At 41.6% G+C, this 23,696-nt stretch overlaps 1 protein-coding gene across 8 annotated transcripts in view; it reads right to left on the bottom strand.

Annotated features, from left to right (window-relative positions):
- Positions 1-23,696, bottom strand: part of TNIP3 (TNFAIP3 interacting protein 3) — a 55,416-nt gene that overhangs the window by 10,246 nt on the left and 21,474 nt on the right. For all 8 annotated transcript variants that reach the window (XM_086888171.1, XM_086888168.1, XM_023926533.2 and 5 more), the window contains 8 exons: positions 22,801-22,886; positions 15,953-16,085; positions 10,003-10,089; positions 8,417-8,506; positions 7,779-7,844; positions 6,761-6,892; positions 4,509-4,637; positions 2,150-2,266 (listed from right to left, as the gene is read on the bottom strand). In XM_086888171.1, coding sequence (XP_086744297.1) covers positions 2,150-2,266; positions 4,509-4,637; positions 6,761-6,892; positions 7,779-7,844; positions 8,417-8,506; positions 10,003-10,089; positions 15,953-16,085; positions 22,801-22,865 — 819 coding nt within the window. In that variant the 5' untranslated portion in view covers positions 22,866-22,886. The remainder of the gene's footprint in view (positions 1-2,149; positions 2,267-4,508; positions 4,638-6,760; positions 6,893-7,778; positions 7,845-8,416; positions 8,507-10,002; positions 10,090-15,952; positions 16,086-22,800; positions 22,887-23,696) is intronic.

Below are 23,696 nucleotides of genomic sequence, written 5' to 3'. Positions count from 1 at the left end.
AATGGCCATTGTCCAGTGGCACACATCAATTGAAAGAGTTCCCAGTGCCAGTTTTTGTACAACCTTGCAATTCAAAAAGCTGACTGGCAAATATCAGTTTCAAATATTATAAACAAGATAGCGAATACTAGTATTGATCTTTTTAAGGGATTAGCAGTAGCAGGACAAACATTTTACCAGTTTTCTCTTTTGTTATGGGCACTTTAACTCCCTCCTGTATCTCAGGTGCAAGGAGTTAGAGAAGAACCTCCCCACCCCAGTGTAGAGGCAGAGGGGAGTATAATGTACACAATTCCAAATGGAACGGAATGTACACAATTCCCAGTGGAAATGCAGATGTTTGACCCTGTTCCTAGAAAATAAGCTGCCTTGCAAATGCTGAAGGATGCAGTGGCTTGTTCCTTTTTTATGTGGTCAGGAACAACAGAGCTTCGTCCCATTAAAAAATATCTGACCACCCCAGGCATAGGCAGCGAGCGCGCAGATTCGGAAACAAAACACAAATCCAGAAATTATTTGGTGTTACGATGACTGCCTTAATGTTTCAGCTAATGGGCAGGCATCCACCTGGTGAGAAGCTGGAGGCTGGTGGCACTTCTGCTGACAAATAACAGCAAAGGCATGTTTGGGTGGGAACTGCCACCAGAACTTTCAGAAGCTCTTTCATGTCCTCTTGGTTGCTCACTAAAGCCTGCTGACAGTCTCTTCCCAAAAAACTTGCTTGCTGTGGCTCATGCCCATTGGATAGATCCAGTTTTCTTTTTGCTGGAAGCAGTGCTATGACTTCACAGAATGCTAGAAAAACGTTAATATCTCAGGGGAAGAAAAAGGTTAACACAGGGCTCTAGAAATTCTTTTCCTGACCCTCTGAAGCAGAGACAAAGCTGTCACTTGCAGAAATCCCTGCATTCCTTGTCCATCCACACACTTGTCCTCACTATATCCTCATTTTTTCTCTCCCAATTCCATTTTTCCAATTCCCACTCCCCAGCTGTACAATCTGATGGAGCTGCAAGGGAACATCTTTGGCAGAGTTTTGCCATTTATTCTGTTGCCCTGAGAAAGAGAGGACACCTCCCAAGGAATGAATGCCTTCATCTCCGCTGCTGTGGCCAGGGATGGGCTGATGAGAGCCAAGCTCCCATGGGACTCTGCCAGTTCACTCTTTGTCCCAAGAGTCCCTCTGCTCCATCCAGTTAGAGCCTTCTGCTCCATTTCATGTAGAAGGAAGTCTGGACTCACTGTACAGATTTATACAACTAGAAAAACACATTCATAAAATGGATACCCCATGAGAATTTTGGAAAAAAATCGGTTTACTCTATTTTATTGTGTAGAATGAAATAACTCATTACTGTACAATCAAGTGCAGGATTTTGTTCTTCAGCATGTGGCAAGCATTACATTAGAGAGCAAAATCTGGCTCTGCTGTCAAACGTGACAGAAACAAGTATTTTATTCCCATTGAATAAAATTCCCATTCTGATCACATCCATTTGTGTGTCAATAACGTTAACCCTGACACTATCCAGGACAACAGACCTGAGGTGTTAAAATTATCTGAAAACTATATTGTTTTTAAACAGATTCTTTCTTATGGAAAGAAATACAGTGCATAAAACACTTGAGTTGCCCAGAACAAAGATGAAAAAATAAATAAATACAAGTCTATAGTCCTTGGGATGCAGGTTATGGATGCAAATGGTTTGCCTCACACTCAGAAAAACTGCAGTGCCAATGCTCTAGTTTTCCAAGGCTAGGATCTTTGGATAATTCTCTACACTGGCAACTTCTAAGATAAAAGGAGCAGAAAACACAACCAGTAATTAATGAAATTTAGCATTCCCTCTGGATGACATTCAGCCCCTAACAGAGAGCTGGCAGAACACCTCCAGGAGTCAGGAGAGCCATTCTGCTGCTTTGAGTCCTCCACAAGTCTTTGGTTTAGTCCTTTGCCAGGACTCAGTTTCACTTTGTGGACACGGCTGTGATGACAGCATCTGAGGAAACATCATTCCAAAGGGCTGTGGCTAAACTGGCTCTTCCTTTCAAAAGCTCTACACAGCAAATCTACCAAGCACAATCCCTGGGAGAGAAGGCAAAAAATGGCTGTGTGAAATCCATCCAGGCTCACTTGAGCTGTTCTTACCTGCTGTTTAAGAACTTCAAGTTGGGTTCTCATCTCCTCAATGCTGTTCCTGTCACCCTTCCCTGGAGAAGTCCCAACAGCAGGTGGGTGCTGCTTTTTCAACACCTCCAGAAGAGCCTGCAACATCAAACAGCAAAATTACTAAATTCACTACATGAACAAGAAAAAAGATTCTTTAAAATTATTAGAAAGAGGTTTCCCCTTCACTTGTGCTTGCCTCAATTACTCACATTGGCTAACAAACCCACTTTATTACAGCAAAGCCTGACTGAAGTATTTTTTTGCACTAAAAGTAAAGATTTGTTCACGTGGAACAAAGTAAACCCTCCTGAGAGGAAGTTGTGTAGTCTCAATAGCTTGTCACTAGAGGGAGTTACGAATACACACAACACTGGTACGACTCTTAACCCTATTTACACTGAAATTCTGCCACAGTTCTTTGCTGACTTTGTTTACTTGTAACAGCTCTCCCTTGGACTGGAATAAAAATCACTCCTACATCTCTCTGTCTATAACCACACATTATAATTATCTCTTATTCTCTTTACTCAAGCACAAATACCATTCAGTATTTTTCAAATTCTCTCACATAAGATATGAATCCCTAACTTCAGCCCTTTTTGAAGTTGAATTCACAGTGGTGATCTTCAGCTCTCCCTTGCTGCCCACACTCCAAGTGGGAAGGATGGAAGGTATTTGGAGGAGGAAGAGGCAAAGGGGGAAGAAGTGGCCAAGCAGCAGAACCAGTATCCAAAGTAATCCAAGGATTTGGATTAATTATCCAAGGCCCAGTGAAAACCAAGCACTTTCCATGGAAGGCACAGAAAAGGAAAGCTTTTAATCTGATGAGGGAAAGATTTTTATCTGTCCCTAAGAAGTGTGCAGAAGTGAGACTGGTGTAAGAGTGGCAAAGCTTGTGTTCCATACCTGTACATAAAGAAGGTTGAACTTAAACTGGGAGGGTGAAAATACAGTTACCCTGATTACTGATTAACACTTTTTCTGCCCCTTTGAACCCCCCCCCTTTAATATCTTTTTGAGGAGGTTCTACAACTCAGAATTATGAAGGGGAAAAAAGAAAAAAAAAGAAAAATCCAGAAAATTCAATCTTCAAAAGGTTAATGATCAGGTGAAGATTATTTTTAAACTGCATGTGGAAACAATACTGTGAGACCCTGCTTTATCAGTTCACATAAAATGAAGAAAAAGGTTTTTTTATTTCAGAGAATTTGTCATAACTTGGAGTGGCTGAACCTGAAATAGCAGGGGACTAAAGTTAAAAAGGCACAGAGGGTCCCTTCCTGTCTCATGTGTATTCATGACATAAGATCTGAAGGATGTAAATACACAGAAAAATCAGTAAATTACTGTTGGGAAAGTGTATATGAAATTGATGCTTCATTTAAAAGAATGGTCTGTACACCCATCTGTCTTATTATAGCCACATCATAAGCCAGTAAAATAAAACATTGAAATAAGTTGTTTTTGTTTAACAAACAAGGCCTTGAATTAAAGTTAGACAGGACCTTTGAGCAAGTCTTGTCAATGCATTTCAAAAAGAGCTATAGGCCATGAGTTCTGACAGATTTTTTCTTATGGAAACATTATTATTATTTCTTGGCTTGACTTCTGCACATCATGGCTCTTTAGCTTATTAAAGCATTTATTAAAGTTACACAGCAATGGTTATTGCAGTGCATTTCCTCAGGAAGTGTTTGTGGTTCACCATGAAATACAAAATTGTTAGAGAACTCCCACTGCTTTATGTGATCTTTTGATTAAACAAAATTACATTTATTACTTTCCCCCAGTTAAAAAAAAATCCCATTTAGCTATTTAATGACAATTTCCTTGGTGAGACATACATACATATAATATTATAGGTATAAGTGTGTGTGTGTGTGTATGGATATAAACAGTAAGGCAGGACCATGTCTTGTGAAGAGAAGCCATCACTCTCAAACACAGAATACATGTACAACAGTTTTTAAACTGTGTGACCTTGATTTTCAACCAGTCTTTAACTAGGTGCATACAGAAGCATCTTTGTGCCATTTCCCTTTTGCTCTGAGGAGGGAAGATGGAGAAAGGGCTTAGACATGATCTGTAGGAAGGTTTTACAGGAGGAGCCTAATACTCTCTGAATTTTAATCCTTGCAGTGCAACCCTACTACCTGCCAAGAGCAGCATGCACAGGTCTGAGCTGAAGTGAGTTCTTGCTTGTTTCCCCAGCTCCCAAATGGTGATCATGTGTTTGCCACCAGGTTGTTCACCCAGGACTGAGAAGATGCTCTCTGGTAGGTCACTGACAACAGAGATCCCAGAATTACAGGAATCAGTAGCTCCCTCGTGCTCCTACCTTGTTGAGACGACTTATTTCGCTCTCATAATGTTCTTTCTTTCTGGTCATTGAGGCGTTCTTCTGCTTCAGGAGTCTGTTCTCTTCCTTCATTTCATGGAGAGCTTCACTAAGGACTTCTGTATCTTTCTGGGATGCAAAAATACAAAGAGATGCTGCAGAAATGCAGATGGAAACATTTTTCAAGAGCAGTTTTCAGAATAATCTTCTGTCTGACAGATGTGCTGCATTTTTGTTGTCCCAAACACAGCTGGGAAGGGAGGCAGCAGGAAGGCAGATCATTAGTACACCCAGATATGATAAAGTCTTTAGAAATTGTTTTGACCACTCACCATATGATGAGACAGAGACAACATAACAGACTAAATCCCTGCTCTCTGCAGTTGCACAAAGGCATGGGAATTCTGGCAGGCCAAGCAGATCAAAATCACACCCACAGTTACCCCAGACCTGCTTTTATCTTGTGTACTCAGAGAATAAGACCAGGGCTAAATGCTGGTGGAGTCCCAGCCATTCCCAGTGCCATACAGGATTGAAGACAAAAACAGAGAAAAAAAAAAAGTATTTAAAATATTTTCTGCAGCTGCTTCATGTGAATAAAAAAAGTGAGATCCAACAATCACAGGCACAGCAGACCACAGGAATGGTTTTTTTCTGCATAAAAGGCACATCTCTGTGCAGCCAGTCACAGTTTGGGCTCATCAGAAGTTCATCACTATGTGCTAATTGAGCCAGTGAAAAACACCCCGAAGTAACTTGCTTACACACGAGGAAGCTTGATTCTGCTGTGTTCTAAGTTAGCTGGGACATTTCATTTTCTCCAAAAACTAGGCAAGATTAGCAGGGTATCTCTGCCATTAAGTATAGGAACTCATCCAGCAGCTAGCTCAAGCTGACGAGCACTTACTGGCTGAGCGTGTAACTTTCAAGAAATTGCAGATTTAAGACCAAAGTTCCGTGCTGGTTAACCTGTCCCCATAAAAAAAGTTTTGGACTATATTGTCATTTAGTTCATTACTCATGCATGCAGTAAAAAAATCTGAGAGAGTGTACTACTCATCCTTATTTTTATAAAATGGTAGCTATTTTCCCAGGCATCATACATTAAAAGGCAGGCAGTAACATGAACAGAAATATGGACTGTCTCACATTGAATCAACACTCAGAGCAAACATAGGCAGAGATTCAGCAAGTTCATGGCATGGTTTGTCTTAGAACATGTAAATTGCACTATGGATTTGGAATCAAGCACGTGCTTAGCTAAGACTAATTGATAAGCAAATAAGATGAATGTTCTGCCTATGCAGGTGTAAGCTAAGGGGGTTGCATTTCTTTTCCTGCAGCAGCTAACTCACATCTTATCTGAGCCTGGAAATGATGCAATTGCCACTTGTTTCAGGTTACCACATGAATAGAGAAGCCCAGCTTCAGCCATCATCACCATCCAGAAACTCTCACTAGAGGTCATGAAGTACATGATACGATGAAGCAGAATGAGAACAGGAAGCACCACTCTGTGGGGTTTCTAAAGTGGAGCACACACACAGTTTTGTGTAGGTGCCCATCATTCAGGCTGGTGGTTTTACTGAGGTGGGAATCCAGCTCAGGGATCTTAGATGCAAAAGCCCACCACAAGAGCAAGTGGCCAGAGTCTCCTGAGAGAGCAGCCCAACCACTCTGAGGGAGAGGTGAACACCACACTGGAGCAGCTGATCAGCCCAAACACTTCCAGCCCCAATAACTGCACTGAGAGTGTCACCAATATTTGCAGGAAGCTGAGATAGCTAGCACATGTATGAGAGCCTGTATTGTCAATACCAAAACCTGGGGGACCAGAGCTGCAATCACTCCTCGAGTATTTCTTGCCAAGCACTTTGTGTAACATCTGCACTGCTGCTCCTCTTCCATTTGAAATAACTGCAGCATTTTCCTTCACAAAGACATTCACCCTAAACTGAACTGTGAGGAGGGAAATCTGTGCAAAATAGATAACAACCTGCTCTTTACTCCCCCCCTCCACACACTAATGCTGTGCTGTCTGCAGTCCTATTGATTGACTCTTTCCCTATACACAGTTCTGTGATGAGGCAGCTCAGCAGCCACTGCCTTGGGTAGGGTATTGAGGAGCCACAGTCTCACCTCTGGGCTGTGCACAGCCCATGCTCTGCCTCACACAAGGGGAGAAAGACGAAAGGCAAGAGAGAGCTCACCACAGAGTGCAAAAGGGGTGCCACAGGGCACCACCCTCCTACCTTTTCCTGCAACAGCCTCTCTCTGCCCAGCGCTCGCCACCTCTCCTCCTCTGGATGCTGCCGGTGTCTCTCTTGCTCCAGCTCGCTCACTCTCCTCTCTGACACATCCAGCTTTGCCTTCATCTCTGTCAGCTGAAAAGCAAGTGACAGACCATGCTGAGCTCACTGGGGATTCTGAAAGGTACAGCACCTTCAGGTCAGAAGGTGCCAGAGGCATAAAACAGTTCCAGATTAAATGAGGAAGAGCCATTTGGATTCCTCTTCTCTTTGGGGAAAAAAGAAAATTAATGATTCAGATCTCAGTAAAGCTTTGTGGAAAATATTAGAGAGAAAACTTTCCTGATAAGCACATTAAGTCATCCTATAAACTTCCTTTTCATAGCAGGAAACAGCAGATGAGAAGTGTCAGTCAGTGAACCAACTTGGGTTCTGGAATACCAGACAAAATTGTAAGCACTAGGCAGCTGATGATAATGCAGCAATCATGCCACACAGCCATAAGCAAGGAATAAGAGCTACGTCAATTGGATCTTGGATGGAAAAAAAAAAGGGGGAACCAAAATATTTATTTACAAGTAATTTTGAAATTCTCTGCTTAGAGAGGGCAACTTTCATGAAGAATTTACCAGGGAGCTCTCAGGCTTCACAGAGATGGGACAAGAGCCAGCATATATGAAATGATGTGGATCAGGGGCTGGGCACACCAGGCTGATTTTCAGTTAGTTGTGCTCTCAGTCATGTGCAATTTTTATTGCAGTGTGGAGGGCACGAAGATCTCTGCTGTCATGTCCACACTGGTCCCTACTATTTTAGGGACACTTTCCATCTCTGGTTAGTTTGTCCTACTGAAGAGTGACACACACATTGGCTTCACTTTTATATGATGAAGCTTCTTCAATTTATGAGCTCAAGACAAAGTAAGAGATTTGCCATGGCTATGGCTGGCTGGTACTTGAGCACAGACTTAACTGTCAGCAGGTGGCACACATATTGCAACAGAAGTTGTCAGCATTGTTACCTGCTTTTCATAAAGCTGTTTCATACTTCTAAATTGATGATCCCACTGCTTGTTCACCTCCAGAAGCTGTAATTACCAAGAAGGCACAGTAAATAACCCTTATTTCAACATTTTCAGCAAATCAAAAACAGACTGGCATTCTAATCCTCTGTCAGTGAGTCTTCCCAACCTCCTCATCATCTGGCCAGTTCATTTATTTCAGAAGAAGCAAGTTTAAGGTTTGGCAAGCCTTGCAGCCCATCTGCCAGTGCTTTGGTATTTCGGTTAAAGCACATGAACATTCAGGAAGCAGCACTCAGGAAACATGCAAATACACGATAAGCTACAGGTGGATCATTTGCCATGCTGCACAAATCCCAAGCTGCAGCTCCTAAATGGCCAAGGACTTTCCTGCTAGTTTGCTACAAGTTCCACAAACATATTTCAAATCTGAAGGGCTTTGACTTCAAACAAATGAATGGAAGACTCCTACTGACTGGAATACTACTGGGGGCAAACCCTGCTTGCTATTCCTTGGCCTTTAGCAATAATGGTCATTAATAGAATTTTCCCTTTGAACTAAATAAACCTCTGCTCTTCCAGATTCATAGGTACGGTACAGCCAGTCATGATGTGGTTAAGGGTACATTTAGGATTACCTCTCGTCTCTGTCTTTCCAGTGTGAGGATCTGTTGCTCCAGAGATTTGGATGATAAAGGCTTCTTTTTGCTCAGTAATGTGTGCCTCGACTGGGAAAAAGAAATGTACAAAAAAATTAAAGCTTCTGGTTTTCTCTCTTCAAGATTCTCATGTAAAAGCTCCCATCCTGACAGGTGCGCATAAAGAAACTGAAACAAACATTTTCTTGCACCAAATTTGTATCTAAATACCTTCACACCTGCTGACAGCCGAATCTGGAGCGTACATCTGCTTTAAACCCTCTCAGGCTGTGTTTTAATTGAGGCATTATGCAAATAGCCGCTGAAATAACCAAAATTGTATCTATTTGTACCATCTGAGACACAGAACACAAAATAGGATTTTAATTATCTTGCAGATGACAATACAAACAAGTAGTACAAGCCACAAAAGTTGAGCGTGACTTGGAGTGGGTGTAAGTAATTTCCCTCATTTACAAGAGCCAGAATAATTAGTAGGATTGCTCCTGGTAAGTGCTTGCAGGCCCAAGGTGATAAACTTTAGCACAATGGGCTCAAAACAAGCAATACAGGAAACAAATAGGCCATTTGGGGAAATTTAGGAGATCAGTCTGTAATTGTTCCTTTTTTTTTTTTTTAAAGTGTGGAGTTTCACCCATGCAGGAAAACAGCAGCTAGACCCTCATTTTTATAATGGCAGTGTTGTATATCATAATTTCCAGGAAGTTTCTATGGATTGTCATGAAAACAAACATGTGATCTATTAGAGAGAAAGAGAGAACTGTACTGGAAAAAAAGAGACAGCCTCATAAAAATAGAACACACTCTGTTCAGATACATGCTCAGGGATTTTTGTTTCCCTCCCTAAATTCTCAACCAATATATGAAAAACAAGAATAACAGAGTGAGCACTTCTGAGGTCTGGAACAAATTTTCTGTAGATAGAGAATTTAATGCTGAATACCAATGAAGATCAAAGGACAGTTTTGCTGTGTCTTTTCAAAGGCAAGAAACCCAACCACATATTTGCCCCATGGCCAGTCCTGCTGAACTCTGATGTGGAACTCTTGACTTCCAAGCCAGAAAACACTTAATCCCTCTTCTTGTAGTTCACAGACATGTTTAATTTAGAGTATCTGAAGCAATACCTGGCAGCTAATGGAGTTATTCCCATGCTGAACTGCTTTCAGCATCTGGGCCTTAGGCACAATACATTGAAGAGAATGTTTAAGAATAGTAACAAAGTGAATAGGACAACTCACAAATCTAACAACTACACATATACTTGGCACCAACTAGCCCAAACACTGCTCACAGAAGTTGTGGGGTCACTCCAATGAACCATGGTGCAGCCTTGCTGCAACTTCTGGAGGGCAAAAAAACCCCATTAGGAAAGGGCTTCTTTCTAGGAATGCCATCTGCAAAAATATTTCTAATGTTCCCTTCCACTCTTACACAGTTTAAACCATTCAAAAAAATCTATTAGAACACAAAGATCAGCTCATAATTGTCAATCTACAAAGTGACCTGTACCAGCTCCTGTTAATCAGAAAACACTTCAGAGAACAGCCAACGTGGTCACTTACTTCCAATGGTTCTGCTGGAGCTTCCATGTCACTCCCACCTGCCCAGGTGCATCCAAGCTGGCCTGGAGCGTTTCCTTCACTGTGGGTCTTGGAAGGAAGAAGAGCAAAGAAAGAGAGATTTTATGTAGGAGCAGGAGAATTGTTTTCAGACCCACAAGATCCAGGAGCGCTGCCTGTGGAAGCAGCCAAGGTCCAGAAAGAAGTGGTAGAATTCTGATTTTAACCTTTTCCTCCTTCCTGGCTGGGGCTTCCCAGAATGGATGAAGCACAATGCCTATGACTAATGTGCCAGGCAAGGCAGCTCTCTGCTTTGTGTGCATGGAAATCACAATTGCCTGGCCAGTTCCTCCACAGAGAGGAAGTTGCATGTATAAGGGAAGGAAGGGTATTTGATTTTTCAGTAAATAAGAGGACAGGCTTTTCTATCCCTGTTTCCAGTTATAAAAAAGGACTTGAGTAATTACAGCAATTATTGACACTAAGAGTGACCGATCAGAACAGAAAAATGAGTGAGTCATGTTTCTAAAGGAGCAAGAGCAAAGTCTGTTAACAATTACGGGGAAGAGAACCCCCATACAAAAATCCCAAGATGTTTAGGGGAAAACCAAAATTGGAAAACTGATTTTTTTCCCCAAATAAAAGCTGCACAAAGATGAAGAGTGACAGATATTTTATTTGCACTTCTGCCACTTGCCTTACCTGAGCACGGGTCCAGCTTCAAGCTGCTCAAGACTTGGGTACTCAAAGGTACCCAGCACTCCAAAACTGTGCCTCAGTTTCCCATTTGGAGGAAGATGTTAACTTTACCAAATTAAACTCACAGAAAAGATTAACAAACTTCCACAGACTTTCTATACAAAGTCAGGATGAAACAGAAAAGTGCAAAGTGTTTACATCTTCGGTCTTGGAATTCTGAATAATAATGGATTTCAGAGGGAAGCATGAAAGAAAAATCCTGCTCCTTATTGTGGAGAGACCTCTGGGTCTAAGGCTTTTGCAGTGGCAGCAGAGGTTGCATATTCCATTTTCAGGGAATGAAATGAAAGCTAGCCTGTGAAATTTGACAGAAAATAATAGAAACCCCTCTTTCAATTTCCAAAAATGAATTTAGACAAAGTAAAGCAATCCTGCGAAATGCTGGAATTTTGCAGCCACATTCCAGATCTCTGGTTCACAATGTGTAACTAAGCAACTCCTCTTCTGCAAGATACAAACCCCAATTTGGAAGAAAGCTACTATTTTATAATATTTGCATATGGAATGTGTTCTGCTACCCTGAGGTTCTTTCCATTTTTCTCCTGGTTTATGGAGAAGCTGGAAAACTTGTGGTGTATCAAGAGAAAAATTAAAAAACAAAGGTTATTTTTATGAAGATATTTCAGATTCTACATGGTAGTCATCATACTCCCCAAAAATTAGAAGAATTTCATCTGTACCTACATCAAAACTAGTCTTTGAGCATATCAGGTACAACACTGAAGATTATGAACTCATGGCAAGAGTCCAAAGTACCCACACTGACCATCTGATTAATAAAAATACAATCTCAAACCTTCCACATTGCACATCTGCTCTTGAGGGTGATGCCTCTCAAGCCCAGACACTGTCCCTTCCCCAGCTCCCACTCTCACCAGTCTCATCCCCACTCCAGCAGCACATTCACTTCTGGTCAAAGCTCAGGTTCAACAGCTGCATTTTATGGTCTGGCCTGCAAAGGTAAAGCAGCCCCAGTGTCTGTTTCCTCACAAGAGCAGGGGGATGTGGTGAGGGAGGCACTGAGCGGTCCCCGCAGTGGGGACAGAAGAGCAAACTGAGCCTCACTCATGAATCACAGTTCCCACTCAAAAGATAATAATGCTCAAATTACTTTGAAGAGAGGATGAGGCTGAGACCTTGGCTGATACTGTAATTTAGGTCACAACAGTTTCCTGGAGAGCTGAGTAGTTTCCTGGAAAGCTACCTGGACATTAGAACACAGAGTCCTTTGCTGGTGATTTCTCCATGACTGCAATAATTTAACTACTTGAAGTGAATGATTTTACATGAAATTGGACAAGATAGAGCTAAGACTAAAGTACTTTTCAGTGCCTGTCTCATCCAGCTTAGCAGTATAGGAATAATTGGTTGCCACGTAAAAAACAGACTGGAGAGAGAAGAGTATGTCTGAAATTTGTATGAATAGAAGAAATGCCAATGAGTAGAGAACAAAAAGCTCTTCAGAGATGGTGGTATTCTTCCAGGAAAAACTGGGAGGCTGAAGTAAAATCATTGCAATCATTCTTTGTGAAAACAGTGAATAGCCCCAAAAAGAAAGACAAATGACAACATTCATTTTCATTGATATCGTAGTGATAAAGACACTATGTTTATGTCTACTGCTATCAAGAGAGTCTTAGCTGTACAACAGCACTACAGAAACCTGAGATACACAGAAATCCATAAAGGAAGGACACCTGGAGACCTATCAGGCTTCAGAATTCAAAAAGCTCCACAAATATTTTAAAGCGCTTATACTTGGTTTGAAGCTATTGAACAAAACACACGGTTTTAAATTGCTTGGAAAATCCCAGTTGACAACCAGACTGTAAATGCAGTCACAAACCTAAAAATCTGCCAGGTATGGAAAAAGCTTCTCAGGAAGTAAATAGGAGAATTTGCTGCCCCTCACACTCCCTAAGTTAACTCCCAAGTCGCATCTTACAACAACTTAGAAGCCTCTTATTAAATTCTATTTTATTTCCATGATAATCTGTGATTTCTATTAGTAGCAGCTTTGAAATTGTTGGTTGGTTTGTTTTCCTTTGTAAAAAATGAGAAATATTTCAGTTTGTATTCTAGGATGACCTGAGCTTCCTGAGTACAAAGGCCTTTTAGGTATCTTTGTGGAGCTTGCAGTGGCAGAAAAATCAGAGCCTTGGAGCTGTGGTCAGCACTGAATCCTCTCACAAGCCTCAGCACCACAGGAAGATAAAAGTTCTCATTTTCAGAGTGCTGGATCTTAATTCTGGGAACAACTTGTGTCACAGTATTACAAAATATCACTCAAATTCAGATAATGAAAACCATTTCTCACTTCTGAAAATTCTGTCTGTTCAGTAACTGCAGCGAAACCAAGAACCACTAAAAGGCTCAATGAAAACAACTGTGAGACTATCCTTCATGATAAAAAAATTGTTAAAAATTACAAAGTCTTAGGTTCTTTTTTCTAGCTGATTATGTGTCTGCTGTGAGGTTTGTTGGGAATTTTTTTTTTTTAATTTTTTTTTTAATATATTGCTCAGTTGCAGACTTGTAGACGCTAGATTAACTCTGAGATTACTAGGGTTAAAATTTGGTGGCTTTTGGGGAGCCTTCACTTTGCTTATGTTTCACCTGAGCTTTGTTTTTGGCTTCATTGCTGAAGCTGTTTTGCCAGCAGTTTTTGCCACAATATCAATTTTCCCATTCTGAGGCATGTGGTGAAATGGAAAAAAAAAAGAGAGATTTTAGCTGAAGAATAAAATTGGCTCTTGAACCAGAAGAAAAATCTGCCTCTTCCTACTTCAACCTGGCCCCAGTGTCTCACCAGAGAGGTGTACTAGAAAGGGATTTTCCCTTCAGTAAGTGTGTCAGCCTCAGCCTTTTGTGCTGCTCAGTTACATACTCCCTCTGACAGAAAAATAGGTGCAGATGCAAGTTTGTGTCTTAATACGTGAGAACCAGATAAAATTAGAGCAAGACGTGGTTTCAGTGTAAATCAAAATATTTGAGCACAGGCTCCTGCTTCAGGATTTCCTTTATCCACTAACCATAAGGGAATGGCCTCCCAGGTACCTAAGCATTTGCAAACTCAGGCCTGCTGATGAAAATCCAAGTTTCATGTGAAAATAATTGGATAACAATTTGTAAATCTAAAAAAATGCAAATCTATTCCCTTTCCTGGAGTGGAGAATGCAACATCAGAGCAACCTACAACTGAAGGAATCAAACACTGAGGGATGTGCTGAGAAGTTTATTTTGCAGACCTATATTTTCTCTCTCTCAAATATTTGCATTTAAAACCATATTGATATCGTAAGTTTTTATGGAAAAAAAATCCCGGCAAAAAAGGGAATTTGTTTACAAACATTTACAGATCAGCCTTGAAAGTGATTTAAGGTCAGATGGAAATGCCATTCTGCAGAGTGCAATTTGTACTCTTCACTCCAGAATAAAAGTTACAGAATGAAAATGACCTGCTGGCTCTGACAAATAACTTCCTGATGAATGACTGACACAAGAGGGAAGGGTACACTTTTGTTTCATTATTAACTTTTTCTTAACTCTTAAACATATAATTTCCCCCTCATTTTAAGTCCAAAACAGCATAATTTCACAAATGGATGTTTTCTGGAGTGGGTTGGGGTTTTTTTTCACTATTATTTCATAATCTTCACAGAGTCTACCAGGTATTAAAGATATGCCCTCCTTTCCCAAAACACACAATCCAAGACAGGTATTCCTAGCACCTTACACTGAGGTTGCTGAAGCTCATCAGAACTGCCAAGCTGTCACTCACTTGAAGCCCAGCTCAATAACCAGCCAAGTGAAAAGCTGCTTGACTTAAAAGTATAAATAAAAAATAGACAGCGTGCATCTAGTGCAGAAATATCATGAAGTGTCCCTTTTTAAGCTCTGAAAACCACACATGCACACACTTTGCAGGCAAGAAGTGCTATAAATGCAAAGAGCATAAAAGCACCACAGATTAAATACTGCCACAATCTCCTGTGTGAAGCACTGCAGCACCCCTCAGAAAGGGTCCAGGTGAGCACATCCCTTCTCTTTTCTCCTCCCATTCCTCATATCCCCCAAATCCTTTCCTATGTCTCCTTCTGCTGGAGACAGGCTAAAGTGTGGAACCCGGTGTTTCCACGGATCATTTGTGGCTTGTAATTTCAAGGCTTGGTTCTGCCCTGACTTCTGCTTCACCATTTCATCCCTGCCTCCGGGAATCCCCATCTCTCCCTGTGGCTTCTCTCTCACCGTTTCTAATCCCACTTGTCTGACCCTGCGGTGTCTCCTTAGGCTGGGCTCAGCTTCATGCCCCGAGGTCATGAGTCATTCTGGAGATGGCGGTTTGCATGTGAAAGGAGCCGTGTGTAATTTCGGATTTCGTAGAAGAGAGTCATCTCCCTTTTACCTCCTCACCAATTTCCTGCATCGTGCCTCGGGCTGCAGCCTTCAGACTTTGCCTTTCCCCATCCCGTGCTGGAGTGGCACAGGTAAGAGCGTCATCCCTTGCAGGTGAATCACTCACGGTTTAATCACTCCTCTCCTCCGTACCCCTCCCTCCTCCTGCTCCCAGTTTGTGGAAAACGGGGAAATTCCTTCTATTCTCGCTATTTCAGGGGAGAGGAGTGAAACTGAGAGGTAAACCCAGAACAAGTTTCTGTCAGGCTTGTTAACCACTGCTTGACTGCAGGCAAAGACAGCCGCCTTAGCAGGTGGCTTGCGATTTTCTGTTTGCAATACCACAGAAGCGTGGGTTTGAATCGTCATCATTTTCCTTCTCCTCTCCTCCTATTCATCTAAAAGCCTTTCTGCCACTTCCATAGGTCTTTGTGTCCCACACCTCTGCTCGTTCCCAGTTAAATCAGAACTTCCAAATGCATCAAAAATGACGGCGTTTTGGGGGTTACACAGTTCCAAGGACCTGTGTTATCCAAAAAGCACATCTGGATACACTCGACACTTAGGATAATAATCAGTGGGTTTAGCTGACCTTTTAAAGCACTGTAACATATACCTTCTCAGTCACTCTCCCTCATACCAGGAAGTAGCTACATCAGGGGGGGAAAAAAAAAGTGTAGCAAGTTCATTGCATCATTTCAGAAATCCTGAAGTTTCATGCATAGTCAAGTCCCGCAGAGAACACCCCTTGAATGTTCTTTCCTGGAAGATAAACATTGCAAAAGCACACTGTGATTACCTTAAGGGAACATGCAGTCCTCTGAGGGCACAGCCTCTTTTGGGCAAGAATTTTGGGGTCCTCACACGACTCAGAAGTGTTGCTCTTCCCTATTAGGTTTCTTATTTCAACATCCAGCTCTTTACTTTCACACCTGATAGAGAGAAAAAGCAATGTTAAATTTTATACCAGAAGTTTAGGCTTTCTTCTGAATGTGAGAATGCACAGCTGGTCCTGCACCACTCTAGCTCCCTTCCTTCCAAACAACAAAAGCAGAGAGCAGCAGGGCAGTGACACACAGTCTCTAAGTGCTTTGTGGCAGAAATCAATTTAAAATACTTACAACAAGAAGCCTTTATGAATTATACCACTCTTCACCTACAAAATCCAAATCTGAAGACCATCCATGTGCCCTCAACCTCACCCACTCACAGTTTCAGGAGTTTTAAATTCAACTTCAGCAAAAATGCAATCAGAATAGGTGAACAGGTTTAGAACTGCAAAACTAGGTGCTCAGTTCACCAAGCCTTTTGATGGCACATTTTGTTTTCTCTAACACTTTGTAGGAGACACCTGACATGCATTTTCAAATTTTTTTCCCTTAAAAGTTCCTTTTAAAAACATATGTATCTTATAAAAAACTGGTCTGTTGAGAACATTTAAAACTACTTTTTTTTTTAATGGGAAAATTATTTTCTTTCAGTCTCTCTGCTAAGGACATACAGGACTTCGGTGCACATAGGGCTTGTTCCAAATTCTCAGAACAAACTTGCAACTAGGGCTGATTCACTTGATACAGTGTAATGGTGGAGTGTGGCTTCCAGATAATTAACTGAGATATAATTAATTCAAGCCCCTAAATCTTGTAGATCAACCCAAGTTATCATGAAAAATTGATCTCTTTTGCAAGCTTAAGACTTCACGGACTAATCAGCTTGAACCAATTCTAACTATAAGTAACGCGTGACCAGAAAGCAAATTGCAAGGCTCAAAAATATCACCAACCTGTTGCAGCAAGACTACTTCTTAATTCAGGCAGAAAACACAAAATCCTTTATTTGAACCACCAGAAAAACTGAAAGCTGTAGGAGTTTATCAATTTTACTTCCTGAAGTTTAGACAGGCAATCCTCAGGGATTGCACCGCAGGTTCTGAGGAAACTCTTGAAGCGAAATTGATAAAATTACCCAATAAATAAACTCATCTATCTTAATCCTAAGAGTAAATAAGTGTGGTGAATTTCATGCTGACAGCATAGAATGATTCATTTAACGCTCCATATTTAAAACACGGAGACTGTAGCAGAAATATATTTTCACTAAGCATGGATACAAAATCATTTCCAGGAGGAAATAAAATGCCAACAGTAGCAAAATCAGGGCTAGTAAAATTCTAGAGCTTTTTGGGGTTTTTTTGTTTTGTTTTTTTTTTTTAACTCGCTGCTGGTAGTTAGATAAACTGTACTTTCACAGCCTTGAGGATTAAAAGCAAGACCTTCCCAAGGCACATTTTCATGAACTCCATGGTGGTGCAGGAGGCTGCAGCTGCTCTGAGGGCTGGTGGCAGCTTCCAAAGCCTCAGCTGTGCGTGGGTGGCAGGTGAGCCCCAGCAGCAGCTCAAGGAGAAAACTGCAGGAGGGAAGCAACAAACCTCGTGGAAGAAATACAGCCCTTCTCTGTCTGCCTAAATGTTGCAGAATCCTGGATAAGCCAGGGCAAGTGGCACTTTTTCTAAGCAATTCTGTGCTGAGGTCCCCAGACCTCAGGCAGCAGCCAGAGCAAGCACTCTGCACTCTCAAGTGCACTTCGCTGAAAAACAGCACCTTCAGCCCATTTGGACTCCAGTTCCTGATGCTGTCTGAGACACGTTTGTGTAACAGAGGTGCACATACCCTGTGCAGAGCCCTGGCTGCTTCTGAGGCTGCTCAGAAGAACTGAGAAGCCACAGCACGGAAGCAGCCACTCACTGCTGCTATTTACCACCCCCAGCTGCCAGCACAACCTACTCCCCTCAGCTCGGGCGAAGTATCCCATGCTACTTAGACTCTTTTAAACCAAATAAAGCAGCTTAGCCTAAGAAAAAAAAAACCTCAGAATAAAGGAGCACTGCCTAAGTGGATCCCCGGGGACAGTAAAAGATGAGCAGCAATCTGGCAGGAGTGCAGCAGCAAATGCTTAGGCGGGCTGCGCTCAGCTCTGCTGCTGGTTCAGCCACAGCAAGTGGAGATATGTGACCACAACCTCCTGAGGTCAGAGCATGAACCAAGCTGAGAAATACCCCATAAACATGGGGGGTTAGCTTTTAATATCTTTTTTCAGCAGGATGTGTTCATTCCTCTGCCCTGCTCCCCACAGCTTGATGATGTAGCTGTAAATTATATTCACCTCTGGCTGCTCCTCCCCTTGCCTCTCTCTGCATTCTTCTTTTTGGACTTACCTGGGCAAGAGCAGGACCCAGCTGTGCCTGGGTAAAAGAAAGAGAGCTACAGAAGGCTCAGATCTCTGCAAACCAATTTCTGCTCTGTAATATCCATATGTTTGACGATTATCATGAAAGTCAGAAAGCTACTTCATTTTTAGACTGAGATACTATATATCTGCATTTTATTATAAGCCCCTTTGACAATCAAAAGGATACATTTATGGTGAGCTAGAACATTAATTATATCTGCTGTGTAGATCTAATTTAGAATCTGGACTTTCTGAGTGCTTGAATAGATCAAGGCACCCGTGATTAGGAGCTACCCCAGACCAAGACAAGCTGACTACCAGAGCTTCACCCAGAGAGTTCTAGAGGGCATAAAGTATTCAGATTCAGATTAATCTCCAAAACTGCTTTTGGTTTTCTGGAGTTCACAGGTACACCTCTGCACCTGCATTGAAACTTTTCACAAAATACTAAAAGCATTTTTCTGTGGTCATACAAGACAAAGTATATCCCTTCTACGTGCTAAAGTTTTCTAAAGTATACAAAGATACAAAAACTGCACATAGCAAGCTGTGATTACTGCAGGAGATAACAAAAGGTTAGAATGTTAACTCTTCTTTGCAACCTTTGAGTTAGCTGCAAAATTTCCTCCTTTTTTTGAAAAATTAAGCTATATTACATGGAAGCAGAAGGTACAGATGTAATGAAGTTGGCCTCTCAACACAAGTTTTAGCAGCTTGCAGGGAAAGAAGAAAGCCCAACCTTCCTCACAATTTCCATGTCATATCAAAAAAGCCATGTCCTCTAAGAATAAAAATCTAGGTGTGTTCCCTCTGGTTTTCAAGTTACCATATCCATACAGAACTTCACTGTGCACTCCATTAAAGGTGTTTTCATTTCTCTCACGTGTTCAACTGGCTGCCTTTAAAATGGTTTTCACTTCTTTCCCCATGGTACATCTTTGCACCACTTCAGTTTCTAGGCTCCACTGGCCTATCTATTTATAATTATTTGTATTATTTAAAATAGTATAATGCTCTAAGTGATAATGATTGTTTGTTTATAAATGGTTGCATACTTTTTACAGCAATTCCATTTTTAAGCTGAGAGCCAGAACAGGATCAGCCCCATGCTTTGGGCTTGAGCAGCATAGACTGAAGGCTGAGAAACAAAAGTTTCTCAAATAAGAAGGTAGAAGCCTCATAAGAGTTCCAGTTTTCAATCTCTTGGCTTTTCCTGTTTTCCACTGGAAACTGGCATTATTTCTTACTCATTGCAGTTCCATGGCAACAATGGACGTACCTGCAATGCCTTCCAGTGCATTTATTGCACAATATTAATACCAAAGCCATATAATTCTAGTTAAAATATTAATTTCAAGGCTGGTGTGCTGAGGTCATTCTCTTGTGGTGGTGAAAGCACAAATACAAACCATAAACAATTGGGAAAAAAGGCTTTAAGCCAGGATTTACAGCCAGACGCCAACACCATGGAGTCATATTTTGATGGGAAATGAATTCCAGAGTTTAATGGTAAAACGTGCTTCATCCCCTTGGGTGGGCATTTGGGATGTAGGATTCTTGCTTGACTAAGCCTAGGGGGTAAATTCATGGAAAGAAAGAAATTTCTGCATTTGGATTATGGGGAATGAACCTGTCAGATAAATTACAAATGTGGCAAATTTCAAGACAAATTGTTTCAGCTAATATTTCCCCTATTTATGATAATATACTTCATGTCAGAAAAAAGCCTGTAGAATAAGGGGGAGAATCAAATTGAATTACAGAATATTTAACTTGTACTAGATCTAACTTGTACTAGAAATAGGCTTAAAATAGGAATAGAGATATAATTCTTTAAAATGACCATTTATCTGTAGAATGAGCCTATTCTCTCATGTTTCAAGTGATTTTACAGAATTTTTTCTCTCTTAATTCACTTTTGTAGAACTCTTAGATTTTTTTTTATGCAAATACATTGGGATTTTTATATTAAAATTTTCTCCAGTTAAGACTAAAGAATAGCAAAGAATTTCCAGTCCAATAAGAAATAGGAAGAATAAAATTTTGCCAAGAAGACAAAAATACTTTTGTTACAGAAAAAACAATTTGCAGCCCTGTAAGCTCTTAGAAATTTAGCAGACTCTGAGCTGATAGAGAATAGTTAAAATGTGGTGCAACTCCCTAAGGACCAATGGTGCCATTCCAGTACTCAACACCCCACTAGAAGTTTAGGCTCGGGAATTTGAGCCAGAACTCTTGAAACTGAGCTCCAGTCATTGCATGTTCCACCTCACATGTACCACCATAAAAAACAGTTTATTGGGCATAAAGCATATTGTGCTGGGACAAACACAAGAAGAACACCTGCCTTTGATGATTATGAGTAGATACTTACAAAGAGAGATGGGGGGGGGAGTGAAGGCAACAAATTATTTCAAATTGCTCCTAGCTTAATATTCTAACCTGAGTTTCACCTTCCAAAAGTTATCCAGTATTTCAAGAGCATAGCTGGAAAGCCAGCCAAGCATCAGCTGAGATCTACCTGGCAGAAATGCATGGTCTTCACAGTGAGATATCCCACAGGTCAGTGTGGCATTAGGAATAACCTCACCCCAGTGCCAAGAAGAGAGCTCCATAAGGTGTATGATAGGGGTTAAATCATGAACTGTGACCATAGCAGAGAAACCACTTAAAACTTTCCCTCAAATCTGATGTAGCCAAAACATCTGCCTCTCACCCCATAAACGTCCCTACACTTCTGTTCCCTTTACGACAAAGGAATGGGCCTTTTAAGGCACATTTAACAGCCAGCAGCTGTTGGGCTGTCAAATGCCACATCTGGAGAAGCTGTGTGCTGTTAATGTGAGCAGAAACAATTATTCCTTAATACTTTTGTTTAATTTTAAGAATTACACAAATGACAACTAGAGGGGGGCATGTTCTTAATGGAAACACATCTGGTTTTCTCTGAAAAAAAAGCCAAAAAAAAAAAAAAGAGGAGGGGGCAGTGATTAAGTGAAGCTGCTCCTATAATCCATCCCTGCTCAGTGAGGAGAAGGACAGCTACTGATATACAGGCACTCAGTGTCTCTCAGTGTTTGACTACTCCCCTCAGGAGATTTGCAACATGCAAGGAGACCATTGCTGTTGGTTTGCATTCAGTGATGTTACTTATCACACGGTGCTGTTCCCTCTATGCCTGGGTATTCCCATCCCTTGGGAAGTGTCCATGCTGCTGCCTCACTCCTGCCCCCTATACAGCTCATACATCAGGAAGAGAGCATCGTGCCCCTTTCACTTGCATCTTCTACTTATTTATACTACCAAGACATTGATTGTCTTCCTAATGGATAGCATTTTATCTGCATTCAAACCTCAGGAAAGCAAATTAAATTATTTCCACTGACTTTCTCAGGCTTTGAATGAGCCGTGAGTTGCAGAGGCAGCAATGGGGCACTGTCACCCAGACTCACCCCCAAGGCCTCACGTGGCTGCAAAGGGATCACCAGTGGAAAGGGAATTGATTCTTGCCATCAAAATACATCAGCTGGAAAGTTTGGCCAAGCAGAGCCACCAAGCAGCATGTGCTGCCTGAGCAGATGAATGCCCCACTGAGGCATACGTGCAGAAAGCTGTGGGGAGGTGGCAGGAATGTGCTGAAAGATCTGAAAAAAGACATGAAGGGAGGAAAATCTCGGTATTTTCAAGTGCTCGCTCTTTTTCTGTGGAGATCAATGCTTAGAAAAGCTTGTGCCCCTTTCAGGGCACTTTCCTGGCCTCAGGACATGCCTTTTTGGGATGGTATCCACCCCACAGCCCCTTCTGGACTGGCTGCTTGCCCTGCAGATTCAGCTGAAGCCCCACAAGTCTGTTCAGGTCTTACATGTGCTTGTTCCTCTGGAAAGCTGTAATTCTGATGCACTGCAATTGCACAGAGCTGACATTTTTAACTGGTACTTGACAAAACAACTCTCTTTTCAAATCAGGCATCACCACAAGCAGCCCATTCTGCCTCCTACTTCAGCCTGGGCCAGGATGAGGATGCTTCATCAAAGCCCTGCTGAGCTGGGCTCACAACTGGGCTGAACCTTTGGAGGAAAACAAGCCCATGATTCATTTGAGTCTGTGTTGCCCACGCAGAGCTGAAGTATTTGCAGTCATCTACTAACCGCACAAGCAGGACAGACAGATGAAAACCATTTGGAAATGCAGCCAGGAAATGTAACATGCAGTAGCTGACAGGGGACAACTAGCTCTTTAAGTCAGGCCAGCTCCTTGCCTGTTGTGGCTGCCAGGCAACCTCAGTGAAAGGCAGAGGACACTCACTGCACTGTATTTAATACTCTCAGTACTATCAGTAGAACTAATACTACCTTGTGAAACTGCAGCTGCCCAAAAAATTTAACAAAGGAGTTTTTCCATGTAACATTAACACAGTACCTTTCCATCTCAACACACTGATGGGGACACAGTTCCATGCAACCCTCTTCATCTTTCTTCTTCATTTTGAGCTCCTCACAGTGAATCTATTAGGAGCAGGGAAGAAAAAAAAAAAAAAGGAGTTTTTAAGGGGAAGTAAAAATATTAACAATTTACGAAGAAAAAGTTAAGTATCCAATTACAATGAACAGATAACAGTGTCATGTATTTCCATTTTATTCTTCATAAACTACAAATGGTTGACAAGCAAGCCAGGAATTTACTTCCCCCTTCCCAGCACCATCCTCTATTAAGTTCACCACTGTGTCAGGGACAGTTCTGCAAGGGCAGGAGCAACAACAATCTCTGGCTGTGGTGACAAAAATCTACCCAAGGAGCAAAGCTGCCAGCAGTCACAGGAACATTGGAAGAGCTGCAAAAAGAGCTTTTATTAATCATCCTAAAAGAATCAGTTATTTTTCATACTCTAGAATTCAAGCGTGTCCTCACATTGTCCAAAAAATTCCTATGCTTCATGGAAGTGCCCAGTAAAACTACTGCTCCAAAATTAAGAGAATTTGAGTAATGTCTCTGATCTAAATCACTTTGAGAGAAAAGGAGCCACACGTAAGTTATCGAGCATGAGTGTGTTGTTCAAGCACTCCACAAGCTCCTAACAAGATTCCCTCTTGTCAGGCAAGTTGCATTTCCAAAGGGAGACAAATAAAAGATCCCAAACCAAACTCCCAGAGAAAAGGGCTGCTACAGGGTAACAGAAAGCAGTCCACATTAAGACAATCCCTTGAAACTGGAGGCTTTGAATTGAAACTCCAAACATGAAAAAAAACAAGCACCACCTCACCATCTCAAGTGGGAGAAGGGATTGTACAAGGAGTGAGCCAACATCACCTCATCCA

The sequence above is a fragment of the Cyanistes caeruleus genome, chromosome 5 (genome assembly GCF_971803275.1).
Source record: "Cyanistes caeruleus chromosome 5, bCyaCae1.hap1.1, whole genome shotgun sequence".
Lineage (NCBI taxonomy): Eukaryota > Metazoa > Chordata > Aves > Passeriformes > Paridae > Cyanistes > Cyanistes caeruleus.
The sequence above is the reverse complement of the archived record's forward strand: the minus strand, read 5'-3'. Positions and strand labels throughout refer to the sequence as shown.